Consider the following 24,044-nt stretch of genomic DNA (forward strand, 5'->3'; position numbering starts at 1 on the left):
GTTTGGTGGGTCATGTTTCAGGGGACGCATGACTCGACCTTCGCCTCTCCCGAGCCCGTTGGGTAGTTGCAGCGATGAGACAATATCGTAATTGGATTGCAACTGGATGTCATGAAATTGATGAGAAAAAGGGGGTAAAAAAAGAAGCAATTACTTCTATACAAATGTTGATCAGTACAATAAAATAAGTCCCAAATGGAAAAGAAACAGATTGTTTTTCATCTGAAGCCCCATGAAATCAGCTCAATAACTCAATGCATGCACACACTCCTATTGAATATGCATGCACCTGTATTGTGACTTAGTGATGCACGCTATACTGAAACTTACTTCCCCCCCCAAAAAAACGTTTCTACTAGAATTTCTGTTGTTGTGTTCAGTACTTCAGTCAAATGTGTCTTGCGTGATTTGGAGGATCAAGTCTGTATCAGCACAGCCCCTTTATAGCTTACACTTACTAATTAATTGCTAGAGTTGTCTGTGCTGCATTGTTAGCGCCCCACTCATGCTGCACAGAAGTTAACGCACTTGAATAATGCAACACGGCATGTAGAAATGTTGAAACTGTTTGCACAAAAATGTCGATAGTTTAGAACACTTTTACAATGCAAGACGATACCAGTACTTTCCAGCTTTAATTGTAGGGCTAACTTTCCTTGCAAGCTTACAGCTGACTTCACTACCCCAGTACTTTTTTGGTGATAATATGAAAACCATAATGCAAAAAAAGTCCTATTTTCAAAGCTGACTGCCACAAAACACGTTATTAATTCACATCGTCTCCCTCACCAGCAAAAACAAATTCACTTCTTTGTCTCCACAGCCACATTCTGCCTCATGAATGACATTACTTTCTTAAAGATACAGCGCACTCTTTTATAAAAGAGATTGTTTCTTCAATGCAAATGTTGTTGATCAGTGCAATTTAACCTGTTGGGGCTTGGGGGCAGTATTTTCATGGCTGGATAAAAAACGTACCCGATTTAAACTGGTTACTACTCTTGCCCAGAAACGAGAATATGCATATAATTAGTAGATTTGGATAGAAATCACTCTAAAGTTTCTAAAACTGTTTGAATGGTGTCTGTGAGTATAACAGAACTCATATGGCAGGCCAAAACCTGAGAAGATTCCATACAGGAAGTGCCCTGTCTGACAATTTGTTGTCCTTCTGTTGCATCTCTATCGAAAATATAGCATCTGTGCTGTTACGTGACACTTTATAAGGCTTCTATTGGCTCTCTAAAGCCGCCAGAAAGTGGAATGGGGTGTCTGCTGTCTCTGGGCAAAGTACAACAGCAGAGTTTGTAAGTGGTCAGCCTGGGGACAGTGAGACTGAGATGCGCGTTCACGAGACTTCTCCATTTTTTTTCTTTCAGCCTTTGAATGAATACAACGTTTCTCGGTTGGAATATTATCGCTATTTTACGAGAAAAATTGCATAAAAATTGATTTTAAACAGCGTTTGACATGCTTCTAAGTACGGTAATGGAATATTTAGATTTTTTTTGTCACGAAATGCGCTCGCGCGTTACCCTTCGGATAGTGACCTGAACGCACAAGCAAAATGGAGGTATTTGGATATAACTATGGATTATTTGGAACCAAAACAACATTTGTTGTTGAAGTAGAAGTCCTGGGAGTGCATTCTGATGAAGAACAGCAAAGGTAATCCAATTTTTCTAATAGTAATTCTGAGTTTAGTGAGTACCAAACTTGGTGGGTGTCAAATTAGCTAGCCTGTGATGGCCTGGCTATGTACTCAGAATATTGCAAAATGTGCTTTCGCCGAAAAGCTATTTTAAAATCTGACACCGCGATTGCATAAAGGAGTTCTGTATCTATAATTCTTAAAATAATTATGTTTTTTGTGAACGTTTATCATGAGTAATTTAGTAAATTCACCGGAAGTTTTCGGTGGGTATGCTAGTTCTGAACATCACATGCTAATGTAAAAAGCTGGTTTTTGATATAAATATGAACTTGATTGAACAAAACATGTATGTATTGTATAACATAATGTCCTAGGAGTGTCATCTGATGATGATCATCAAAGGTTAGTGCTGCATTTAGCTGTGGTTTTGGTTTTTGTGACATATGCTTGCTTTGAAAATGGCTTTGTGATTATTTTTGGCAGGGTACTCTCCTGACATAATCTAATGTTTTGCTTTCGCTGTAAAGCCTTTTTGAAATCGGACAATGTGGTTAGATTAACGAGAGTCTTGTCTTTAAAATGGTGTAAAATAGTCATATGTTTGAGAAATTGAAGTTATAGCATTTTTGAAGTATTTGTATTCCGCGCCACGCGATTCCACTGGCTGTTGACTAGAGTGGGATGCAAACGTCCCACCTTGCCCATAGGAGAACATATACTTTAACTTCTAACAGTTGCCACAATAAACTAAGTCCTAAATGGAAGGGATTGTTTGTCATCTGTAGCCCCATGAAATCAGCTAAAACAAGCTCAGTAACTCAATGCACGCACACATTCCTATTGAATAATGTGCATTTACCTGTATTGTGAATAGATCTAGGCTACATATTGATTTACCCAGTTTATCAATAGAGATTTACCTTTCAAATAAATGACCATTATGTTGTTTTCTAGGTATGTTGTTTTTACCAAAGTCAAATTGATTCATTAATGCATACACGGCAGTCTCTAAAAAATGGACATACGCATTTCGTAATGTAATGATATTGAACAAAAAAATGCCCACCTATTGAACAGAGCAGAAGCTGATTTTATCTGTCTGGATCAAGCACCATTCTGAGACTTTGGGTAATATGCCTTCTTTGTTTTGTCGTAGTATCTTTTTGGTATCGAATATCGTAATGGTGCTAAATCTAGTATCGAAGTAGAAATTACTTAAAGAATAACACTTGACAACACTATGAGCTCCACTTAGTTTCTGCCATATTGCTCTCACATATCCAGTCATCTCAGATCTGTGAAGGGAAGTGATGGGAACATCTGCTCTGTGAGGTGCAGAGGGAAGGAAACATGTTGAGTGAGACACAGCCCAAGCTTCATTTATCAGGTCTTCAGCAGTGTTGTGTCAACCTAGGCTGCAGTGTTTTGTGTCGGGTCAGTTTAGGCTGCAGCACAGCAGCCAGGCAGTTCTCTAACCTAAGCGCTCTGCATTGATTTCTGTAGCCTACTAATGCAGTCCTGGGGGTCATAGCCTCTGGCCCTGTGTGTCTCTACAGTGATGAGATTATGATGACCTGGATGGAAATCATCATGAGTCCTCGAATGCGCTACTGTTACTGATGCACAAAACAAAGTAAAGCTAGGCTAATGTCATAGATGAAGGATGAGCCCTCACTTAAATGTTGTATAGAGACTTTTTGAGGCAATATTTTTGGTGTTATTGGATGTGGTGTGGGCAGCCATAGATGAGAGGATGTCTGAATGATTTGCTTAGTCTTTAAGGAGTTATAAATCACCCACATAGTTTTATTATAGTAAGCAGGGAACTGCGCTAGATATAATAGGCTTTTAGTGTATTAGAAGCAGTGAGTACATTCTTCTGCTCTGTATCTATCACCCAGCTTTACGGTTTAAAGCTGCCTGAGAATCCAAGGATTTAGTCCAGTATGGGAATATATTAAAGCTGGGTGATATAGACAAAAATACATTTTGCGATTAAATTGATGCGATAACGATACATAGAACGATACGTTTATAACATTAATGTCCACCACAGTTGGAACCGGTTCAGGGAACAGATCCAAAAAACAGAAAAGAGCAAAATTGTTCATGGAACAGAATCAGAACCGGGAACGAAAGTGATCTATACTGTGATCTATACTATACCGGCGCAGAACTGTTATAAAATTCATGGGAACCGGTTAATAACGCTATTTTACATTCCAGGCAGGTTCTTTCAGTCCCACAAAAAAATACAACAAAGCGCCAATGCAAAGCCCTCCCCTGTCAATCAGAAATCTCTCCAGTGTGTAGGCTACCTGCCCCTCCCCCTCTAAAGCTAAACTGTAGCTTACTGACGTGACAAGTGTGATTCAGATGATAGGGAGAGAGATTTTTTATTAGAGAGCAACGGATTAACTTTTTCGATGATAGTTAGAAATACTATAGTTATCATATTTCACATTGGATTGGATTAACTACAAAAAGGTAACACGTGTTTTTAATTCTAGTGCTGCTCTGCACACACAAGCTTGTTAGCTAGCTACCTATCTCTGGTCCAACGTTAAGCCAACTCTGACATTCAAAGTTCCTCCGTAGAAGCCGCTCCTCTGTAGGTATAATTCTGTGGGCCTAATTCAGATAATGTTTGTCATCACAAGATGCCCAGTTCTTCAAGCCAAGCCTCCTCCACCGTCTTTCTCTTTCTCTCTCCCCACCCTCAAAATTTCAGTTGCATCTTGTGTTTCCATTACGCATGTAAACAACTCACTGATCTATAGCTTGCCTGCTCCATAGCAAGCTGCTCTATCTGCACTGCATGATTGGTGTAACTTAATGGTGAGCTAAACGTACCAAAAAAAGGAACAGAAAATAACAAAATATTCCGGTACTTTTGACATTCGATCCGGTTCAGAACTTTATTTTGCTGGTCGGAACAGTGGAACTGAATTTTTTTTTTTCTGTTCAGAACGAAACGATTGGAAAATTATTTAGGTTCCAACCCCTGCTTTAAACTACTACTACTACTGGTTTAATGGTTGTAGCCATCAATTGTCTCATTAACAATCATCCATATTCGCAAACTTATTCCATTTTAAACTTCACATTTCTCTAGTATAGGCTGCTTACTGTAATGAACGATATCAGCAAAATGATCGGTATGGTCGGTGTCGTTAGTATTTGCTTTATCGTCCCAGCTCAAGAATATATATACGTTGGGCCCTTTTTGAGAGGAGAGGGGCGTTTGGTTTGAAACACGCCACCATGTGTGCACCGATATGTAACTCTGTGACACTGGCTGTGTCCGAAATCTGACTTGCCTACTACTTAATTAACGTGCTTACTGTGTACTAATTGTATCACATACTATTTAGAACATACTGTTTTAGTAAAAACGAACGCAGTAAGCAACAAATATCAGCATACTAGGCTCATCCTACTGAGAATGTGTCATGCGCAATTTCGTTAATTCATTTTGGTACAGAGCATCCCGTTTGATTATCAGCTGTCGTCAAACACACGTCTCAAGATGATTCTCTTTCTCAATAGTGTGCAGCGAATTCTATTAGATGAAAAGCTGAAATGAGTAGTCCTGGCATTTTAAAGCATACAACATTTTTGGTATTTCACATACTTTTTTTGCATTTGCAACATGCCTACTATTTAGAATGCAAGTATGATTTTTCGGACACGGCCACAGGCGCTCAGTTACCACACGTAGTTGATTCTGTTATTTGATCAGTATTTGCCTTGGAATATACACTACATGACCAAAAGTATGTGAACACCTGCTCGTCGAAAATCTCATTCCAAAATCATGGGCATTAATATGGAGGTGGTCCCCCCTTTGTTGCTATAACAGCCTCCACTCTTCTGGGAAGGCTTTCCACTAGATGTTGGAACATTGCTGCAGGGACTTGCTTCCATTCAGCTTCAAGATCGTTAGTGAGGTTGGGCACTGATGTTGGGCGACTAGGCCTGGCTTGCAGTTGGTGTTCCAATTCATCCCAAAGGTATTAGATCAAATCAAAGTTTATTTGTCACGTGCACCGAATACAACACCTTACAGTGAAATGCTTACTTACAGGCTCTAGCCAATAGTGCGAAAAAAAAGGTTGTGTGTGTGTGTTGTGGTGGCTAATTTCTGCATTACCAAATGAGGAGAGTTACAAACTTCACACACCAGTCAGAGTTATACTTAAAACTACATCTTTAATAATTAAGATGCTTTTGCAAAAGCATTTTACTTTCAATGATGCTCTATCTCTAATGAACCATTGAAAAAGTGATTACACAAAAGTACAAAGATCTTTTATACCCAAGATCCACCCCTCTCAACGTACATGACGAACAACAGATCTTAGGAACAGTTCACAAAGGTTAAGTTTTGTATGAAAGATATCTATAAAACATAGCAGACAGCAACTGCTGTATCAACAGTGTTCATCGTATAGACCAGTATCTGGTCCTCCTACCCCAAACTGGAACCGTCTCTCCCTGGTACGGTATAGAACAGAACCATTAGCTCATCCAATGGCACAAATCAATTGACAGCTCTAGATACTCCCATCTCAAGTAAACCCCCTCTTGACTCCACTCCTGGACAAGCTCATTGAGGGGAGTGACTTGCCCACAGACATTGTGGAGACAAATAATTGGTTCCCCATTAATCACGCCATCCCTTCACATGGTTTAACAGATACATTCACATAGAAGTATCTCACATAAGCATATTATGCAAATAAAACATCTTAATTATCTATGTTACCCAACTAATTCTGATTCATCCACCACAGTGTGTAGATAAGTAAAGAAATAAAACAACAGTAAAAATACATTTGAAAATAAGAGTAGCAAGGCTATATTCAGACACTGGTTAGTCAGGCTTATTGAGGTAGTATGTACATGTAGGTATGGTTAAAGTGACTATGCATATATGATGAACAGAGAGTAGCAGTAGCGTAAAAAGATGGGTTGGTGGGTGGTGGGACACAATGACAATAGCCCGGTTAGCTAATGTGCGGGAGTACTGGTTGGTCGGGCCAATTGAGGTATCATGTACATGAATGTATAGTTATAGTGACTATGCGTATAAGATCAACAGAGTAGCGGCAGTGTAAAAGAGGGGTGGGGGGGCACACAATGCAAATAGTCTGGGTTCAGGAGTCTTATGGCTTGGGAGTAAAAGCTGTTGAGAAGCCTTTTTGTCCTAGACTTGGCACTCCGGTACCGCTTGCCATGCGGTAGTAGAGAGAACAGTCTATGACTGGGGTGGCACACCAAGGAACTTGAAGCTCTCAACCTGCTCCACTACAGCTCCGTCTATGAGAATGGGGGCGTGCTCGGTGCTCCTTTTCCTGTAGCCCGAACCATGTTAAACTGCCCCAGACCATTATCCCTCCACCAAACTTTATAGTTGGCACCATGCAGTGGGTTAGGTAGCGTTCTCCTGGCATCCGCCAAACACAGATTTGTCCGTCGGACTGCCAGATGGTGAAGCATGATTAATCCCTCCAAAGAAAGCGTTTCCAATGCTCCAGAGTCCAATGGTGGCGAGCATTACACCACTCAAGCCGACGCTTGGCATTGCGCATGGACTTGTGCTTGTGTGCGGATGCTCAGCCATGGACACCCATTTCATGAAGCGCTCGACGAACAGTTCTTGTGCAGACGTTGCTTAGAGACGCAGTTTGGAACTCGGTAGTGAGTGCCTGTCCTCGGTTGCAACAATCTTTACGAGCTTAAACACTCCGTGGTCCCATTCTGAGAGCTTGTGTGGCCTACCGCTTCACGGCTGAGCCGTTGTTGCTCCTAGACGTTTCCACTTCACAATAATAGCACTTACAGTTGACCGGGGAAGCTCTAGCAGGGCATAAATTTGACTGACTTGTTGGAAAGGTGTTATCCTATGACGGTGCCACGTTGAAAGTCACTGAGCTCTTAAGGACATTCTCCTACCAATGTTTGTCTATGGAGATGCATGGCTATGTGCTCGGAATTATAAACCTGTCATCAACAGGTGTGGCTGAAATAGCCGAATCCACTAATTGGGGTGTCAACATACAGTACCAGTCAAAAGTTTGGACAGCTACTCATTCCAGGGTTTTTCTTTATTTTTACTATTTTCTACATTTATTTTCTACATTAATAGTGAACACATCAAACTATGGAATCATGTAGTAACCAAAAGTGTTAATAAACAAATCAAAATATATTTTAGATTCTTCAAAGTAGCCACCCTTTGCCTTAATGACAACTTTGAACACTCTTTGCGTTCTCTCAACCAGCTTCATGGGGAATGCTTTTCCAACAGTCTTGAAGGAGTTCCCACATATGCTGAGCACTTGTTGGCTGCTTTTACTTCACTCTGCGGTCCAACTCATCCCAAACCATCACAATTGGGTTGAGGTCGGGTGATTGTAGAGGCCAGGTCTTGTGATGAAGCACTCCATCACTCTCCTTGGTCAAATAGCCCTTACAAAGCCTGGAGCTGTGTTTTGGTTCATTGTCCTGTTGGGAAAACCAATGATAGTCCCACTAAGCGCAAACCAGATTGGATGGCGCATCGCTGCAGAATGCCGTGGTAGCCATGCTGGTTAAGTGTGCCTTGAAATCTAAATAAATCATTGACAGTGTCACCAGCAAAGCATCCCCACACCATCCCACCGCCACCTCCGTGTTTCACGGTGGGAGCCACACATGCGGAGTTCATCCGTTCACCTACTGTGTGTCTCACAAAGACACGATGGTTGGAACAAAAAATATAAAATTTGGACTCACCAGACCAAAGGACAGATTTCCACATGTCTAATGTCCATTGCTTGTGTTTCTTAGCCCAAGCAAGTCTTATTGGTGGCCTTTTAGTAGTGGTTTCTTTACAGCAATTCAACCATGAAGGCCTGATTCACGCAGTCTCCTCTGAACTGTTGCTGTTGAGATGTGTCTGTTACTTGAACTCTGAAGCATTTATTTGGGCTGCAATCAGCTGCAGTTAACTCTATTGAACTTATCCTCTGCAGCAGAGTTAACTCTGGGTCTTCCTTTCCTGTGGCGATTTCATTATAACGCTTGATAGTTTTTGTGACTGCACTTGAAGAAACTTTCAAAGTTCTTGAAATGTTCCACATTGACTGACCTTCGTGTCTTAACCTCTATGGGCTAGGTGGGACGCTAGCGTCCCCCCCGTGGTGCACTCCATCAACAGCAGGTGCATTTCAAGAGCGGCAAATTTGAAACCAAATAAATGTCAAAATTCACATTTTTCAAACATACAACTATCTTACACCCTTTGAAAGATAAACATCTCCTTAATCTAACCACGTTGTCCGATTTCAAAAAGGTTTTACGGCGAAAGCATAAAGTTAGATTATGTTAGGAGAGTACATTGACAATAGCTGTGTGTAATGTTTTGTCAATTCAAAGACAGGGTCACCAAAACCATAAAACCAGCTAAAATGATGCACTAACCTTTTACAATCTCCATCAGATGACACTCCTAGGACATTATGTTAGACAATGCATGCATTTTTAGTTCTATCAAGTTCATATTTATATCCAAAAACAGCGTTTTACTATGGCATTGATGTTGAGGAAATCGTTTCCCTCCAATAACCGGCAGTCAAGTCAGCATCACAAATTAAATAATTAAAATTAGAAAACATTGGTAAAATATTATATTGTCATTTAAAGAATTATAGATTTACATCTCTTGAACGCAATCAACTTGCCAGATTTAAAAATAACCTTACTGGGAAATCACACTTTGCAATAATCTGAGCACTGCGCCCAGAAAAATACGCGTTGCGATACAGACTAGCCACCATGTTGGGGAGATCTAAAATCGAAAATACTATGTAAATAACAATTACCTTTGATTCTCTTCATCAGATGTCACTTCCAGGTATCACAGGTCCATAACGAATGTAGTTTTGTTCAAAAAAGCTCATCATTTATGTCCAAAAATCTCCGTCTTGTTAACACATGATCTAAGCCCGCCGGACTTCACTTCATGAACGAGGGGAAAAAATATATTTACGTTCGTTCAAACATGTCAAACGTTGTATAGCATAAATCATTAGGGCCTTTTTTAACCAGAACATGAATAATATTCAAGGTGGACGAATGCATTCTCTTTTATAACGTATTGGAACGAGGGTACTCAACATGAACTCGCGCGCCAGAGTCTAATCGGCCATCACCGTTCCATGGCTCTTGTTCGGTCAGATCTCACAGTAAAAGACTCAAAACACTTTGTAAAGGCTGGTGACATCTAGTGGAAGCAATAGGAAGTGCCAAAATATTCCTCAGCCCCTGTGTTTTTCAATGGCATAGGTTTAAAGGTAATACAACACATCAGATATCCACTTCCTGTCAGAATCTGTCTCAGGGTTTTGCCTGCCAAATGAGTTCTGTTATACTCACAGACACCATTCAAACAGTTTTAGAAACTTTAGGGTGTTTTCTATCCGTATATAATAAGTATATGCATATTCTAGTTACTGGGTAGGATTAGTAACCAGATTAAATCGGGTACGTTTTTTTATCCAGCCGTGAAAATACTGCCCCCTAGCCCCAACAGGTTAAAGTAAGGATGGACTGTCGCTTCTCTTTGATTATTTGAACTGTTCTTGCCATAATATGGGCTTGGTCTTTTACTAAATAGGGCTATCTTCTATTTACCACCCCTACCTTGTCACAACACAACTGACTAGCTCAAACGCATTAAGATGGAAAGAAATTACACATCAACTTTTAACAAAGCACACCTGTTAATTTAAATGCATTCCATTTGACTACCTCATGAAGCTGGTTTAGAGAATGCCAAGAGTGTGCAAATCTGTCAAGGCAAAGGGTGGCTACTTTGAAGAATCTCAAATATAAAATATATTTAAACATAAGTATAGAACTCTTTTTTTGTTACTACATAATTCCATATGTTTTATTTCATTAGTTTTTCTACAATGTAGAAAATAGTAACCATTAGGAAAAACCCTTGAATGAGTCGGTGTGTCCAAACTTTTGACTGGTAGTGTACTTTCATATACATCGTGTATCTTTCAGCAGCTTTGTGTGGTTTTAATTAGCCTAATAGCTGCTCCCTGGCTTAAAAGTAATGGTTACACTAATTCCACCAAAGACCTTTGTTTATTCCTCCTTTGCTCCCTGACCACTGTGGCTAGGCTGGGATAGCCTACTACCTAGGACCTTCCTGTGTCAAAGTTTGTGATCTCATCCTCCTTTGTTGACATATAGCTTAAGCTAGCTTTTAAAAAAAAAATGTTTTAACCTTTATTTAACTAGGCAAGTCAGTTAACCTCTCTGGGCCAGTGGGACGTTAGCGTCCCACTCTATTCAACAGCCAGTGGAATTGCATGGCGCGAAATACAAAATGTGTGTGTGTGTGTGTGTGTGTGTGTATACATATATACATACACGTGTGTGTGTATGTATGTATGTATTGGATTTCGACTCATTGTTTCCACATATGTGGGAAGCAAATTCACTCACATTATGGGACATACAAATTCATGCTCTCTTCCTGCGTGTAGAGAAATTTGACTGCAACAACCGCACACACAACACACACACACACACACCCAGGTACCGAGAGGCGGGACCTACAGCGCGCTGTCAAACCAGCAGTCTTTCCCTGTCATCGCTCACTTTGTGACTGACACGCGCCTGTCCTATCAATAGATCACTAGAAGATGCATAACGTTCATTCTAGCGGGAGGAGGCTTGGCAGACTTTTTTCTGGCTAGTGAATTGAAAATTAGCCTAGTTAATTTAAGTGGGAAAGTGCCTGGCTGAAAATGAGTCTGTAATCGGATGTATAGCCGACAGCCGGCGCTAGTTGAAAACAAGAATTATAATTTCATCCTACCTGCAGCAGCAGGGTGTGTGTGCATGTCTGAATAGAGTGCTTCTAGGAAGCATTCATAAATGTGATTTATCGATCTGTCATTCTTATTGAAAGCAAGTCTAAGAAGTGGTAGATCTGTTTATAAACTCAGCAAAAAAACAAACGTGCTCTCACTGACAACTGCGTTTATTTTCAGCAAACTTAACATGTGTAAATACTTGTATGAACATAACAAGATTCAACAACTGAGACATAAACTGAACAAGTTCCACAGACATGTGACTAACAGAAATGGAATAATGTGCCCCTGAACAAAGGGGTGGTCAAAATCAAAAGTAACAGTCAGTATCTGTTGTGGCCACCAGCTGCATTAAGTACTGCAGTGCATCTCCTCCTTGTGGACTGCATCAGATTTGCCAGTTCTTGCTGTGAGATGTTACCCCACTCTTCCACCAAGGCACCTGCAAGTTCCCAGACATTTCTGGGGGGAATGTCCCTAGCCCTATCCCTCACCCTCCGATCCAGCAGGTCCCAGAGGTGCTCAATGGGATTGAGATCTGGGCTCTTGCTGGTCATGGCAGAACACTGACATTCCTGTCTTGCAGGAAATCACGCACAGAACAAGCAGTATAGCTGGTGGCATTGTCATGCTGGAGGGTCATATCAGGATGAGCCTGTAGGAAGGGTACCACATGAGGGAGCCGACCGCATTATCTACCAAGAGAATTCTCTTCGATTATAATCACAGCGGTGTATATCCCCCCCAAGCAGACACCTCGACGTCCCTGAAAGAACTTCATTGGACTCTATGTAAACTGAAAACCACATATCCTGAGGCTGCATTTATTGTAGCTGGGGATTTTAACAAAGCTAATCTGAAAACAAGGCTCCCTAAATTTTATCAGCATATCACGTGGACTGGCCAATATCCAGCAACTTTGCACAGCTATTGAAGAGGAGTGGGACAACATTCCACAGGCTGCAATCAACAGCCTGATCGACTTTATGCGAAGATGTGTCGCGCTGCATGAGGCAAATTGTGGTCACACCACTGACTCATGCCCTTACTTTTTTTAAGGTATCTGTGACCAACAGATTTATGTATTCCCATTCATTTGAAATCCATAGATTAGGGCCTAATGAATTTATTTATATTGACTGATTTCCTTATGTAACTCTAAAATCTTTGCATGTTGCATTTTTATATTTGTAAGTGTAATTAGGGTCACCGGGAAACACTGACCAACACTTTGATCCTAATTAGGGCTGGGAATTGCTGGGGATCTCACGATACGATATCATCACGATACTTCGGTGCCGATATGATATGTATTGCGGTTCTTAAGATTCTATATCCCCCTCAAACTCAACTCGGGACCTCGAAGCCAGTTCCACTGCTTTTTTTTCTTCATTTTTTCTTAAACGGGCACTTTTTAGACCTGTGTCACCAGGTGAGTGTAATTAATTCAGGTATAACAGAAAACCAGCAGGCTCTGGACCACGTAGGGCAAGAGTTGAATGCCTCTGCTATATGCATTGCAATTCGATACTGTGATTTTGAGATTCGATGTTCCAAAAAAACATTGCTCACCATTTTTCTGCTGCAGATGGACAAGACAGAGCCATGACAAAACATGTTTTGATCAGTCATGGAAATAAAAGTGCTGAAAAATAAATGGGCTCCCTATTTACAAAGATGGAGTACAAACTATGGAGGAAAAATACTGTTGCATGTACAGCTGTCTAGCGGCAAAATTATTTTGCGATATTGTCAATACAATAAGATATTTCATCCAAAATAATATCCCTATATTTAACTATACACCCCCTTCCCATCACTTGCGAATACTGCGCTAACGGACTCCTGTTCAGACCAGTGTGTCACAGCTCTCCCTCGCTGTGGACCACGTGAGTCGCTTCAGCCAGGCTACTTTTAATGTGGTCAACTGGTGAATGTGTAGCCATCAGTGAAGTTAGCATTAGCCTCATTAGCTAGGCTAATCAGGCCTCCGATTAGTGGATCATATCTACACAGTGAGATTAAAACCTAAAGGTATAGCAGCAATAAAATGAGGATCAGAGCATTAGTACGTACATTTACAGGAACAAGAAGCGTTAATCAGTCTGCGTAGTGGACTAATGTCCTTTGTAAAGAAGAAAATTTGTCTGCATTTACCCCCCCCCCATTAATTGGTTGAGAGTAGCCTACATACAACTGCCTCAGGCAGGCTTCATCACAGGCCTACTACTATACCACTATTCAGGCTGCTCTGCTCCCATAGTAAATCCTCTTGCATGGCATGGCCAGTGCTCAGGCAGGGCAGTGGTGTAAAGAAGCTTAGCAGCAGGCCTTAGTCATGTGACCACCAACATAGGCACTTCACTGTCAGATAAAACACAGGGAAGGAGAGGTAGAGTTGGGAAGAGGGAGAGAAAGAAAGTGAAGGAAAGATGGATTTTTTTTTTATATATAATTGTATTTATTTTTTTTTTTTTTACCTTTTATTTAACTAGGCAAGTCAGTTAATAATAAATTATTATTTATAATGACGATAATACCAAAAGGCAAAAGACTTCCTACGGGGGCTGGGATAAAAAATAAATAACATTTAAATATAGGACAAAACACGCATCACGACAAGAGAGACAACACAAGCAGGGTGCATAGATCTCGCCATCTTATAGTCCTAAAAAACTGAAATGAGTTACCTTTGGTTCGTTCAGCCATTCCTATGAGGGAAATGAATAGGGAAAATAAGGTCTGAGGCTTATAGGAGATCTTTAAACGTGTTGTTCTATGAGATAATATCAGTGTGTATGAATATGAAGCCTTTATGTGCTTGTTTGGATTACATAAATGCTTCCAAATTCACAAAAAGGGATGTTAGCTGAAGATTTTCATAGAACAAAACGTGTAAGATCTGCTAAGCCTGTGTTTACTACATACCTTATTTGGGCGTTTGATATCCCCATAGGCTTCGGCCAACGAGCCATGGCTGAGTTAGTGCCTAGTAAAACCCCTGCAGAGAGACAAAGCTGTCCTGTTTCATAACTGACTGTGTCTGGCTCTGGTCTGGGGACAAGGTTAGGAGGTGAGACAGACCGGCTGTGACTAGACTGTTGTTCTGCTGGGCATGGGCGTAGCAGTAGGACTGAAAGCCAACTCTGTCTGGGACGTAAACACACTATGCCTCCCCTGCGGCTGGAGTAGTGTTATTACTGCTCTTCCCTGAATGGGGGGGTGGTTTGGATTTGGTGTTCAGTCTTCTGAGAAGTCTGACAGTGTCTATTTGACATTTTCTTAATGGATGTTTTTGAATGAACTTTAGTTGAATGAAAATGATTGAAATATCCGTCTGAATGACACACTTATAGCTTCTTGACTCAATCAACATGGTTGTTTTAAGTGGATATGCTGCAGTCATGTTTTTGTTTTGATCTCTATTAACCAGCCATTTCTCCCACACCTCTCTGCAGGTCCTCTCCTCCCTCCCCTGCCGGCGGGCAGGCAGCAGGTTGCCATGGAAAACTCGTCGGTGGCGTCCGCATCCTCAGAGGCTGGCAGCACGCGCTCGCAGGAGATTGAGGAGCTGGAGCGCTTCATCGACAGCTACGTGCTGGAGTACCAGGTGCAAGGCCTTCTGGGAGACAAAAACGAGACGTACCTGGACGGAGACAACAAGCCCCAGTCCCACAATTCACAGGTTAGCTAAGGCTAATGCTAAACGGGACCAGAATGGCTACATTGATGCTGATACAAGTAGTCTAGGCTTGTCACGATACCAACATTTTAACAAACGATACGATATCAGACGAAGTATCATGATACCAAATAGTATCACGATACCATGGTGGGAAAAAATCAGTGGCCGAGCATCCTGTTCGCTCCGTCCCCCGTTCTCCAAAAACCTGTCACTGAAATTCACACTTCTACTTAATACAACACATTACATTTAACTTCACACTGTTCAGTGTATAGTAGAATACTGCATAGAACGGCTGATTTGCTCATATTGGTTGGAGGAATGGTAGAAAGGAATATGCATCAGTGTAGGCTGCTGAAGGGAGGACGGCTCATAATGGAGCAAATGGAATCAAACGCATAGAAACCATGTGTTTGATACCATTCCGCTACAGCCATTACCACGAGCCAGTCCTCCCTAATTAAGGTGCCACGACCTCCTGTGATATACATGTCATGATACACATGTCATGATATTCACTACACTACACACACACCCACACACTCCCTTCCTCACTCTCTCTCCCTCCCTCGCTCACTCTCATAAACACACACCACTCTCTCGCTCTCCCACAAACACACCCACTGCTCCCAACTTTTAAAACGTTAGGCACCAAACAATTTAAGAAGCACCAGAAATAGATTTTTGATATAGTTTAGGTTTGCATTAGGCCTATATAAATTCTACCATTTGAAGCACATCTCATGAGTATCAGACCCTTTTCCTTTCTTCCTGTGCCTAAACCTACTGTCAAGTTAACAGGTTGTTAGCTAGCTAGGTAACATGACTGAACATCGTTGTTTGTTATTAAACCAATAATTAGCGACCTGGGATTAGTTTAAAATAATTGATTCAATTGTTTTTATTCCCCCTAATCAATCTACACAAAATACACCATAATGACAAAGCAAAAACATGTTTTTTGAAATTTTGCACATTTATAAAAAAAAAAAAAAAGGAAATATCACATTTACGTAAGTATTCAGACCCTTTACTCAGTACTTAGTTGAAGCACCTTTGGCAGCGATTACAGCTTTGAGTCTTCTTGGGTATGACGCTACAAGCTTGGCACACCTGTATTTGGGGAGTTTCTGCCCATTCCTCTCTGTAGATCCTCTCGAGCTCTGTCAGGTTGGATGGTGAGCGTTGCTGCACAGCTATTTTCAGGTCTCTCCAGAGATGTTAGATCGTGTTCAAGTCCGGGCTCGGGCTGGGCTGCTCAAGGACATTCAAAGACTTGTCCCGAAGCCAATCTTGCGTTGTCTTGGCTGTGTGCTAAGGCTCATTGTCCTGTTGGAAGGTTAACATTCGCCCCAGTCTGAGGACCTAAGTGCTCTGGAGCAGGTTTTCATCAAGGATCTCTCTGTACTTTGCTCCGTTCATCTTTGCCTTGAGCGGAGCAAAATAACTGTGATGCTGCCACCACCATGCTTCACCGTAGTGATGATGCCAGGTTTCCTCCAGACGTGACACTTGGCATTCAGGCCTGAGAGTTCACTCTTGGTTTCATCAGACCAGAGAATCTTATTTCACATAGTCTGTGGGTCTTTAGGTGCCTTTTGGCAACTCCAAGCGGGCTGTCATGTGCCTTTTACTGAGGAGTGTCTTCCGTCTGGCCACTCTACCCTAAAGGCCTGATTTGGTGGAGTGCTGCAGAGATGGTTGTCCTTCTGGAAGGTTCTCCACTGTCCACAGAGGAACTCAAGAGCTCTGTCAGAGTGACCATCGGGTTCTTGGTCACCTCCCTGACCAAGTTCCTTCTCCCCGATTGCTGAGTTTGGCCAGGCGGCCAGATCTAGGAAGAGTCTTGGTGGTTCCAAACTACTTCCATTTTAAGAATGATGAAGGCCAATGTGTTCTTGGGGACCTTCAATTCTGCAGAAATGTTTTTGTACCCTTCCCCAGATCTGTGCCTCGACACAATCATGTCTTTGAGCTCTACGGACAATTCCTTTGACCTCACGGCTTGGTTTTTGCTCTGACATGCACTTTCAACTGTGGGACTTTAGATGTGTGTGTCTTTCCAAATCATGTCCAATCAATTGAATTTACCACAGTTGGACTCCAATCAAATTGTAGAAACATCTCAAGGATGATCAATGGAAAACAGGATGCACCTGAGCTCAATTTTGAGTCTCATAGCAAAGGGCCTGAACACTTATGTAAATAAGATATTTCTGTTTTTTTATTTTTAATACATTTGGAAAAATATCTAAACCTGTTTTTGCTTTGTCATTATTGGGTATTGTGTGTAGATTGCTTTATTTTGGAATTAAGTTCGAATAAGGCTGTAACGTGACTGTGGAAAAAGTCAAAGGGTGTGAATACTTCCCGAAAGCACTAACTCTAAAACCCAAACCTGGTGGCTCTCGTATGTGCACAGAAAACATGCTAGTTTACCTCATGGGATGCATTGCCAGCTGAGCAGCATTCACAAAATAGCCAAGCAAAAATTAGGGGACAACATTGACCAGCTGGCAGAGAGTAGAGAAGGAGAGATTTGTAAACTTCTTTCTTTCCACCATCATCACAAAATAGTGATGAGTAATTGTCATTTCAATGAATTTTCCCCCTCTCTCTCTCCCTCTGACCTAGTGGACAGAGGACTGCAATGACAAGAAAGACGGGAGTTGGTCACCCTCGTGGGGGAGGGGCTCCACCAAACCAGTGAGTGTTTGGACTGTGTATGATGTGTCTGAATTCTGGAGGAAATGCTGGCTGGCTGAAGGTCTACACACAACACACAGCTGTGCTGAACCTCTATGTACGATCATTGATTAGAGGGAAACGAGATCTCAATGACAGCCAAGATTACTAACATTTGGCTCCAGTCAGACATGCATAGATACAGCACATTACTGCTGTTTCATTGGGTTACTATTTTGGTCACATAGAAATGCCCTTAGGACACAACCGTCATTAGCAAGCTCCATGCTAAAAGAGACCAGATGCATTTTGAATTCAATTTATTTAATCTCTGATGATGGCAGCTTTGCTTACGATGTATATCAGTTTGAGGCTCTGCTGAAGTGTAGGATGGATGAAGACAAGTGTTCATCACTTGCAAAATGTAGGCATAAGTAAGTTTCTACCGGGCATGCTGGCAGCTGGGCTGATAACATATCCAGACTGGCTGGTCATAAATTGAGACCTCTCTCACTAATCCTCCTCCAATTTGCATGGGCTTTATGGTGCTAGTGTGTTTGCATAGCTAACTACCCTGTGATATCATGGTACAGTAGGTGTTGTTCTGTCAGTGGTGGAATATAGGGGGTTGTAGCCGTGTTCAGTTATGTTTCTGAATGCTGACGTCATAGTCCGGTGGATGGGGGTTCCCCCATGTGCCGCCTCCGGCTTTGTGTTTGTCTGTGCCTGTTGGCAACGACGACGTGGCAGAGTGCGTTTGCCCGTGTCTGCTAGCACAGGGTGCAGGGAGACACACACATGTCTCTGGCTCTCTCTGTCTCCTCCTGTTTCAACCAATGATGTGTGGTAGAGGTCTACCGATTATGATTTTTCAACGCCGATTCCGATTAATCGGCCGATTTTAAATAAATAAAGTAAAAATGTTTTAAATATTTTTTTATATATATTTGTAATAATGACAATTACAACAATACTGAATGATCAATTAACACTTTTATTTTAACTTAATATAATACATCAATAAAATCAATTTAGTCTCAAATAAATAATGAAACATGTTCAATTTGGTTTAAATAATGCAATAACAGTGTTGGAGAAGAAAGTAAAAGTGCAATATGTGCCATGTTAAAAAGCTAACGTTTAAGTTCCTTGCTCAGAACATGAGAACATATGAAAGCTGGTGGTACCTTTTAACATGAGTCTTCAATATTCCCAGGTAAGAAGTTTTAGGTTGTAGTTATTATAGGACTATTTCTCTCTATACCATTTGTATTTCATATACCTTTGACTATTGGATGTTCTAATAGGTACTTTAGTATTGCCAGCCAAATCTCGGGAGTTGATAGGCTTGAAGTCATAAACAGCGCAATGCTTGAAGCACAGCGAAGGGCTGCTGGCAAATGCAGGAAAGTGCTGTTTGAATGAATGCTTACGAGCCTGCTGCTGCCTACCACCACTCAGTCAGACTGCTCTATCAATTCATAGACTTAATTATAATAACACACAGAAATACGAGCCTTAGGTCATTAATATGGTCAAATCCGGAAACTATCATTTTGAAAACAAAACGTTTATTCTTTCAGTGAAATACGGAACCGTTCCATATTTTATCTAACGGGTGGCATCTATAAGTCTAAATATTGCTGTTACATTGCACAACCTTCAATGTTATGTCATAATTATGTGAAATTCTGGCAAATTAGTTCGCAACGAGCCAGGTGGCCCAAACTGTGGCATATACCCTGACTCTGCGTGCAATGAACGCAAGAGAAGTGACACAATTTCCCTAATTAATATTGCCTGCTAACATGAATTTCTTTGAACTAAATATGCAGGTGTAAGAAAATATACTTCTGTGTATTGATTTTAAGAAAGGCATTGATGTTTATGGTTAGGTACATTTGTGCAACGATTGTGCTTTTTTCGCAAATGCGCTTTTGTTAAATCATCCCTCGTTTGGCGAAGTTGGCTGTCTTTGTTAGGAAGAAATGGTCTTCACACAGTTCGCAACGAGCCAGGTGGCCCAAACTGCTGCCTATACCCTAACTCTGTAGCACAGAACGCAAGAGAAGTGACACAATTTCCCTAGTTAAAAGAAATTCATGTTAGCAGGCAATATTAACTAAATATGCAGGTTTAAAAATATATACTTGTGTATTGATTTTAAGAAAGGTGTTGATGTTTATGGTTAGGTACACATTGGTGCAACGACAGTGCTTTTTTCGCGAATGCGCTTGTTAAATCACCCGTTTGGCGAAGTAGGCTATGATTCAATGATAAATTAACAGGCGGCACCGCATCGATTATATGCAGCGCAGGACAAGCTATATCAACTAGTAATATCATCAACCATGTGTAGTTAACTAGTGATTATGTTAAGATTGATTGTTTTTTATAAGATAAGTTTAATGCTAGCCAGCACCTTACCTTGGCTCCTTGCTGCACTTGCATAACAGGTAGTCAGCCTGCCACGCAGTGTCCTCGTGGAGTGCAATGTAATCAGCCATAATCGGTGTCCAAAAATGCCGATTACCAATTGTTATGAAAACTTGAAATCGTCCCTAATTAATCGGTCGACCTCTAATGTGTGGTAGTGTTCCATTGTTAGTGTCGGTTTGATTGTGTTGGACCGACCACGGCTTGCCCAGGGTGAGCCCTCTTGGGGGGTGAGCCCTCTTGAGGAGGCTCGCCCTAGAGCATTTTATGGGGCCATTTTATGGGGCCTGCTATGCCAAATACTGTTTATTAACCACTATTTTACTGGGTATATTGACAGAAACACATTTCTTTTACACCAAGAGCCCGGGGACACATTGCAGGGTAGAGGAGAAGATTGTGCTTATTTCTTTATTTAAAAGTAGCTCTCATGCTAGAAAAGGTTGGAGACCCTTGCCTTAGGGGCTCCCCATAACCAGGAATGCTGTTTCAGCTACATACAAGCTACCTCAAGCTCTGATACTTACATAAACTGCAATGGCTTTGAGTAAGGTAAGGTTTTGATTTTGCTCCAGTCGATGACCTGACATGGTTAGTATGTGCATGTAAAAATTATTCTATAGTTCGGCCTATAGGTTGTGTATGGTAACAATACATTGATACTGTATGGTGAGGTGACCTGAGGTTGAAAGAAAGATTTATTTTTGGGTCCGTATTAATAGTTTGTACCTTAGGTCATAAAGGCATAGGTAGATAGTATGGTCAGGTATGTTAGGTGTTTGTGTTGCTGGAGAGAGAGTGACGCAGGGCTGCTGCTGCAGCCTGCCCTCTGGTCTTCTGGGCACTGATTCAGTCATCTGCCACCTGCTTCTTTGCTTCACTTTCATTTGAACTAAGCAGTTGGAGCCCTTTCTAAGCCCTTCTTTGCACACAGAGTGACTTGAGGCTGTCTTGTGGACAGTTGGGTTGGTTGTAGTCAGGTAAAGACTGAGGGTTAGAGGTTAGTGTCTGGGGTGTGTCGGTTTCTGACGAAGAGATTTGAGGACAGCAGTTTCAGGATAGCAGTGTAACTGAATCTCTTGACTTCTCTGGGATCACAGAGGACCTAGTTTTCACTTTCATCTCAATCTGCACAGTCATGACTCATGTTGCTCCCATATCGATCCCAGAAACAGAGAGCTATTCAGATGCTGATCAGGCCCTTGTGAGGATGTATTGATTTTAGCCTAGGCTGCAGCCCAAATGCTACCCTAATCGCTATAAATGCACTACTTTTGACCAGGGCCGATAGAGAGATGCAGCTTTAGTCTTTCTCCCTTTCAGCTGTTACTGTGGGCTAAGGAAAAGAAAATAGAGAGAGAGGAAAAGGGGAGACATATTATTCTTTGTATCATCGCCTGATATATTTTTTTCCTTTCCCAAGCACTAGGCTGTTATCTGGTGGGATAAGGCGGCTGCGTTACGTCTGACAAATGACTTTGTGAGAGGCACTGATGAAATAATCAAATTACATGAAATTGAATTAACAGAGAACATGACCTTCTGGCTTGGCCTATTGAGTCTCTCTGTGTGGTATCTGCGTACAGTGTTGTGGGTCTGGGTTGTGTGCATTAGAAAACGTTACATTTTTTTTGGGTGAAACTGGGAGGTACCTGAACTTGTCTCAAACTGCTCTGAGGAATGTAAACACATGGACAGAAACCACTAGGGTCACCAGGGGTTAGCGGAATACCCCAGCCAGTCAGGCAGGCAGTCTGTAGTAGGGTTAAGAGGTGTGTGTGTGTGTGTCCGTCCGTCCACTGAACCAAGGCACTGACTGGCTGCTCTATTTGTCAACCTGTATGCATGCAGCCAGCCTGTACTAGGGTATGGGGCCAGACTGACAATTGGGACAAAACAGTCACTGGCTGCTGCAACCTTTATTCAGCCAGCAGCAGTCAGTTGTGCTTAGCAGCACCGAGTCAGAATGGCCATGGGGAGCTGTGGTTGCTCGGGGTTACCAGCCCTGTCAGCATTCTGGTTCTCCCTTGGTACCCAACATGACCATCGCCCCTCCCTCCACCCACACCTCTCTCTCCCTCGCTTTTATCCTCCCTTCCTCCCTCCCTCAGTGCTCATGGTAACATTCATCATGTAAATGGTCTTCAGACTCAGCAGCAGACACAGACCTGCCTGATAGACAATTACAGACATATCTCAATTTATTACCCCACACCGCTGCTATCCACGAACTGTGGATGGGAACATATTGGATCCTTACTCTCCTCCCTCATAGATAATACAAATGTGTCTTATTGATAATACAATCAGCATTGCATATCACATTTCTGCAAAGGAGGATTTGATATGGTATTGATCTTAATCCCTCTCTTCCTCCCACTGTCTATCTCTGTCTGTCTGTCTCTAACCCCCCCCCACGCAGGATGAGTGGGACCACAGTAGTAATGGCAGTACAGGGTCCAGGCCCAGCTCTGGCTCTAGACCTGGTTCAGGCTCCAGGTCTGGTAGCAGAGGGAGGAACAACCAATTCAGAGGGCCAGCCAAGGTACAGGTAACTAACCATACTACTGCTTTAACATTAGACCACCACGTCCCCGGACATTTAGCTCGATCATCAGTTACAGCAAAAAAAACTGCGTGCCTTTCATGATCAGGAAAGATCAATTCCTGTATTTTCAGATACTTGAGGGAGGGTGGCCTATCTATTTGGCATGTAGCTAGCTAAGCAAACAACTTGTCATTTATCTTGCTTGTTGAGAGACTAGGCTTTTTTGGAAAGAGCTTGACATTTGCAAGTATTTGCATTTAACTCGTCCTGGTAAAGTTATGTTACCAAATCAAGCAATATTTGGAAATAACTTTCTAGTTTATCCCCTGACAGTTAGCTCGTTAACTAGCCAAATTGATGTGCTCTGTCATTAGCTACTGTAACTAGCTAGCCAATTTGCCGTGGTCCATCAATTCATCTTGTAGCCCAAGGGTCTCCTACAGGTCCATTGTGAGCTACCAGTAGCTCAGAGCCCACCTATGAGTAGCTCGCCAAACAATTCTGAATGTATTTTTCACGTTTTCCACTGCAAACTGTCATGAACAAATCTCACAAGTATCAGACACCTCAAGCTCCCGACTACTATCCAATCCACGTTGACATTATCCCACCCCTAGTTTATCACAATTGGCTTAAAAAGCCAAAGGTAAGACAATATCTACCAATTCATTTCCAGCAATATTGCCTGTGAGGATCTGCCTTTTTACTGAAGTTGCTGGGAAATGACTAACAACACAGCTCTTAGCTCCCTCTGTAGATGCCTACTGGACAACTTATTTGTATTGCTCTTAAATCTTTTTAATGAATTTTAATCTTATTAACACTTTGTTTTAGCTAGCTATTTGTGTAGGTAGCTATCAAGTAAACACAATGATATGTTTGTCTATCATTTACTTTATGTAGCCAGTTAGCGATGATGATGATGATAACTGTCTTCTGGGTAGACAAACTTTCCCCCAAAACTTATCAATTTAATGTTAACTGCAAAGTAAATGTGGGAAAAAACACATTTGTATAAAAAAAAAAGTCCCTCATAGCTGTTGTGATGGGATGATCGTCTTTCCACTGAATGGTGCATTTAAAGGATGTATATGAAACAAGGGGTCATGGAGAAGGAAACACTTCACCAATCACCGTAGTATTATTTGTCATTCT

General features: G+C 41.6%; 1 protein-coding gene across 7 annotated transcripts in view; it reads left to right on the plus strand.

Annotated features, from left to right (window-relative positions):
- LOC106561224 (CBP80/20-dependent translation initiation factor) overlaps positions 1 to 24,044 on the plus strand; it is a 158,647-nt gene that overhangs the window by 4,532 nt on the left and 130,071 nt on the right. For 5 of the 7 annotated variants that reach the window (XM_014124945.3, XM_014124977.3, XM_014124951.3 and 2 more), the window contains exons 2-4: positions 14,994 to 15,220; positions 17,855 to 17,926; positions 22,764 to 22,892. In XM_014124945.3, the coding sequence (XP_013980420.1) occupies positions 15,038 to 15,220; positions 17,855 to 17,926; positions 22,764 to 22,892 (384 nt within the window). In that variant the 5' untranslated portion in view covers positions 14,994 to 15,037. The remainder of the gene's footprint in view (positions 1 to 14,993; positions 15,221 to 17,854; positions 17,927 to 22,763; positions 22,893 to 24,044) is intronic. The other 2 variants (XM_014124959.3, XM_014124967.3) reach the window with 1 other exon arrangement.

The sequence above is a fragment of the Salmo salar genome, chromosome 01, assembly GCF_965601325.2.
Source record: "Salmo salar chromosome 01, fSalSal1, whole genome shotgun sequence".
In the NCBI taxonomy this organism is placed as follows: domain Eukaryota; kingdom Metazoa; phylum Chordata; class Actinopteri; order Salmoniformes; family Salmonidae; genus Salmo; species Salmo salar.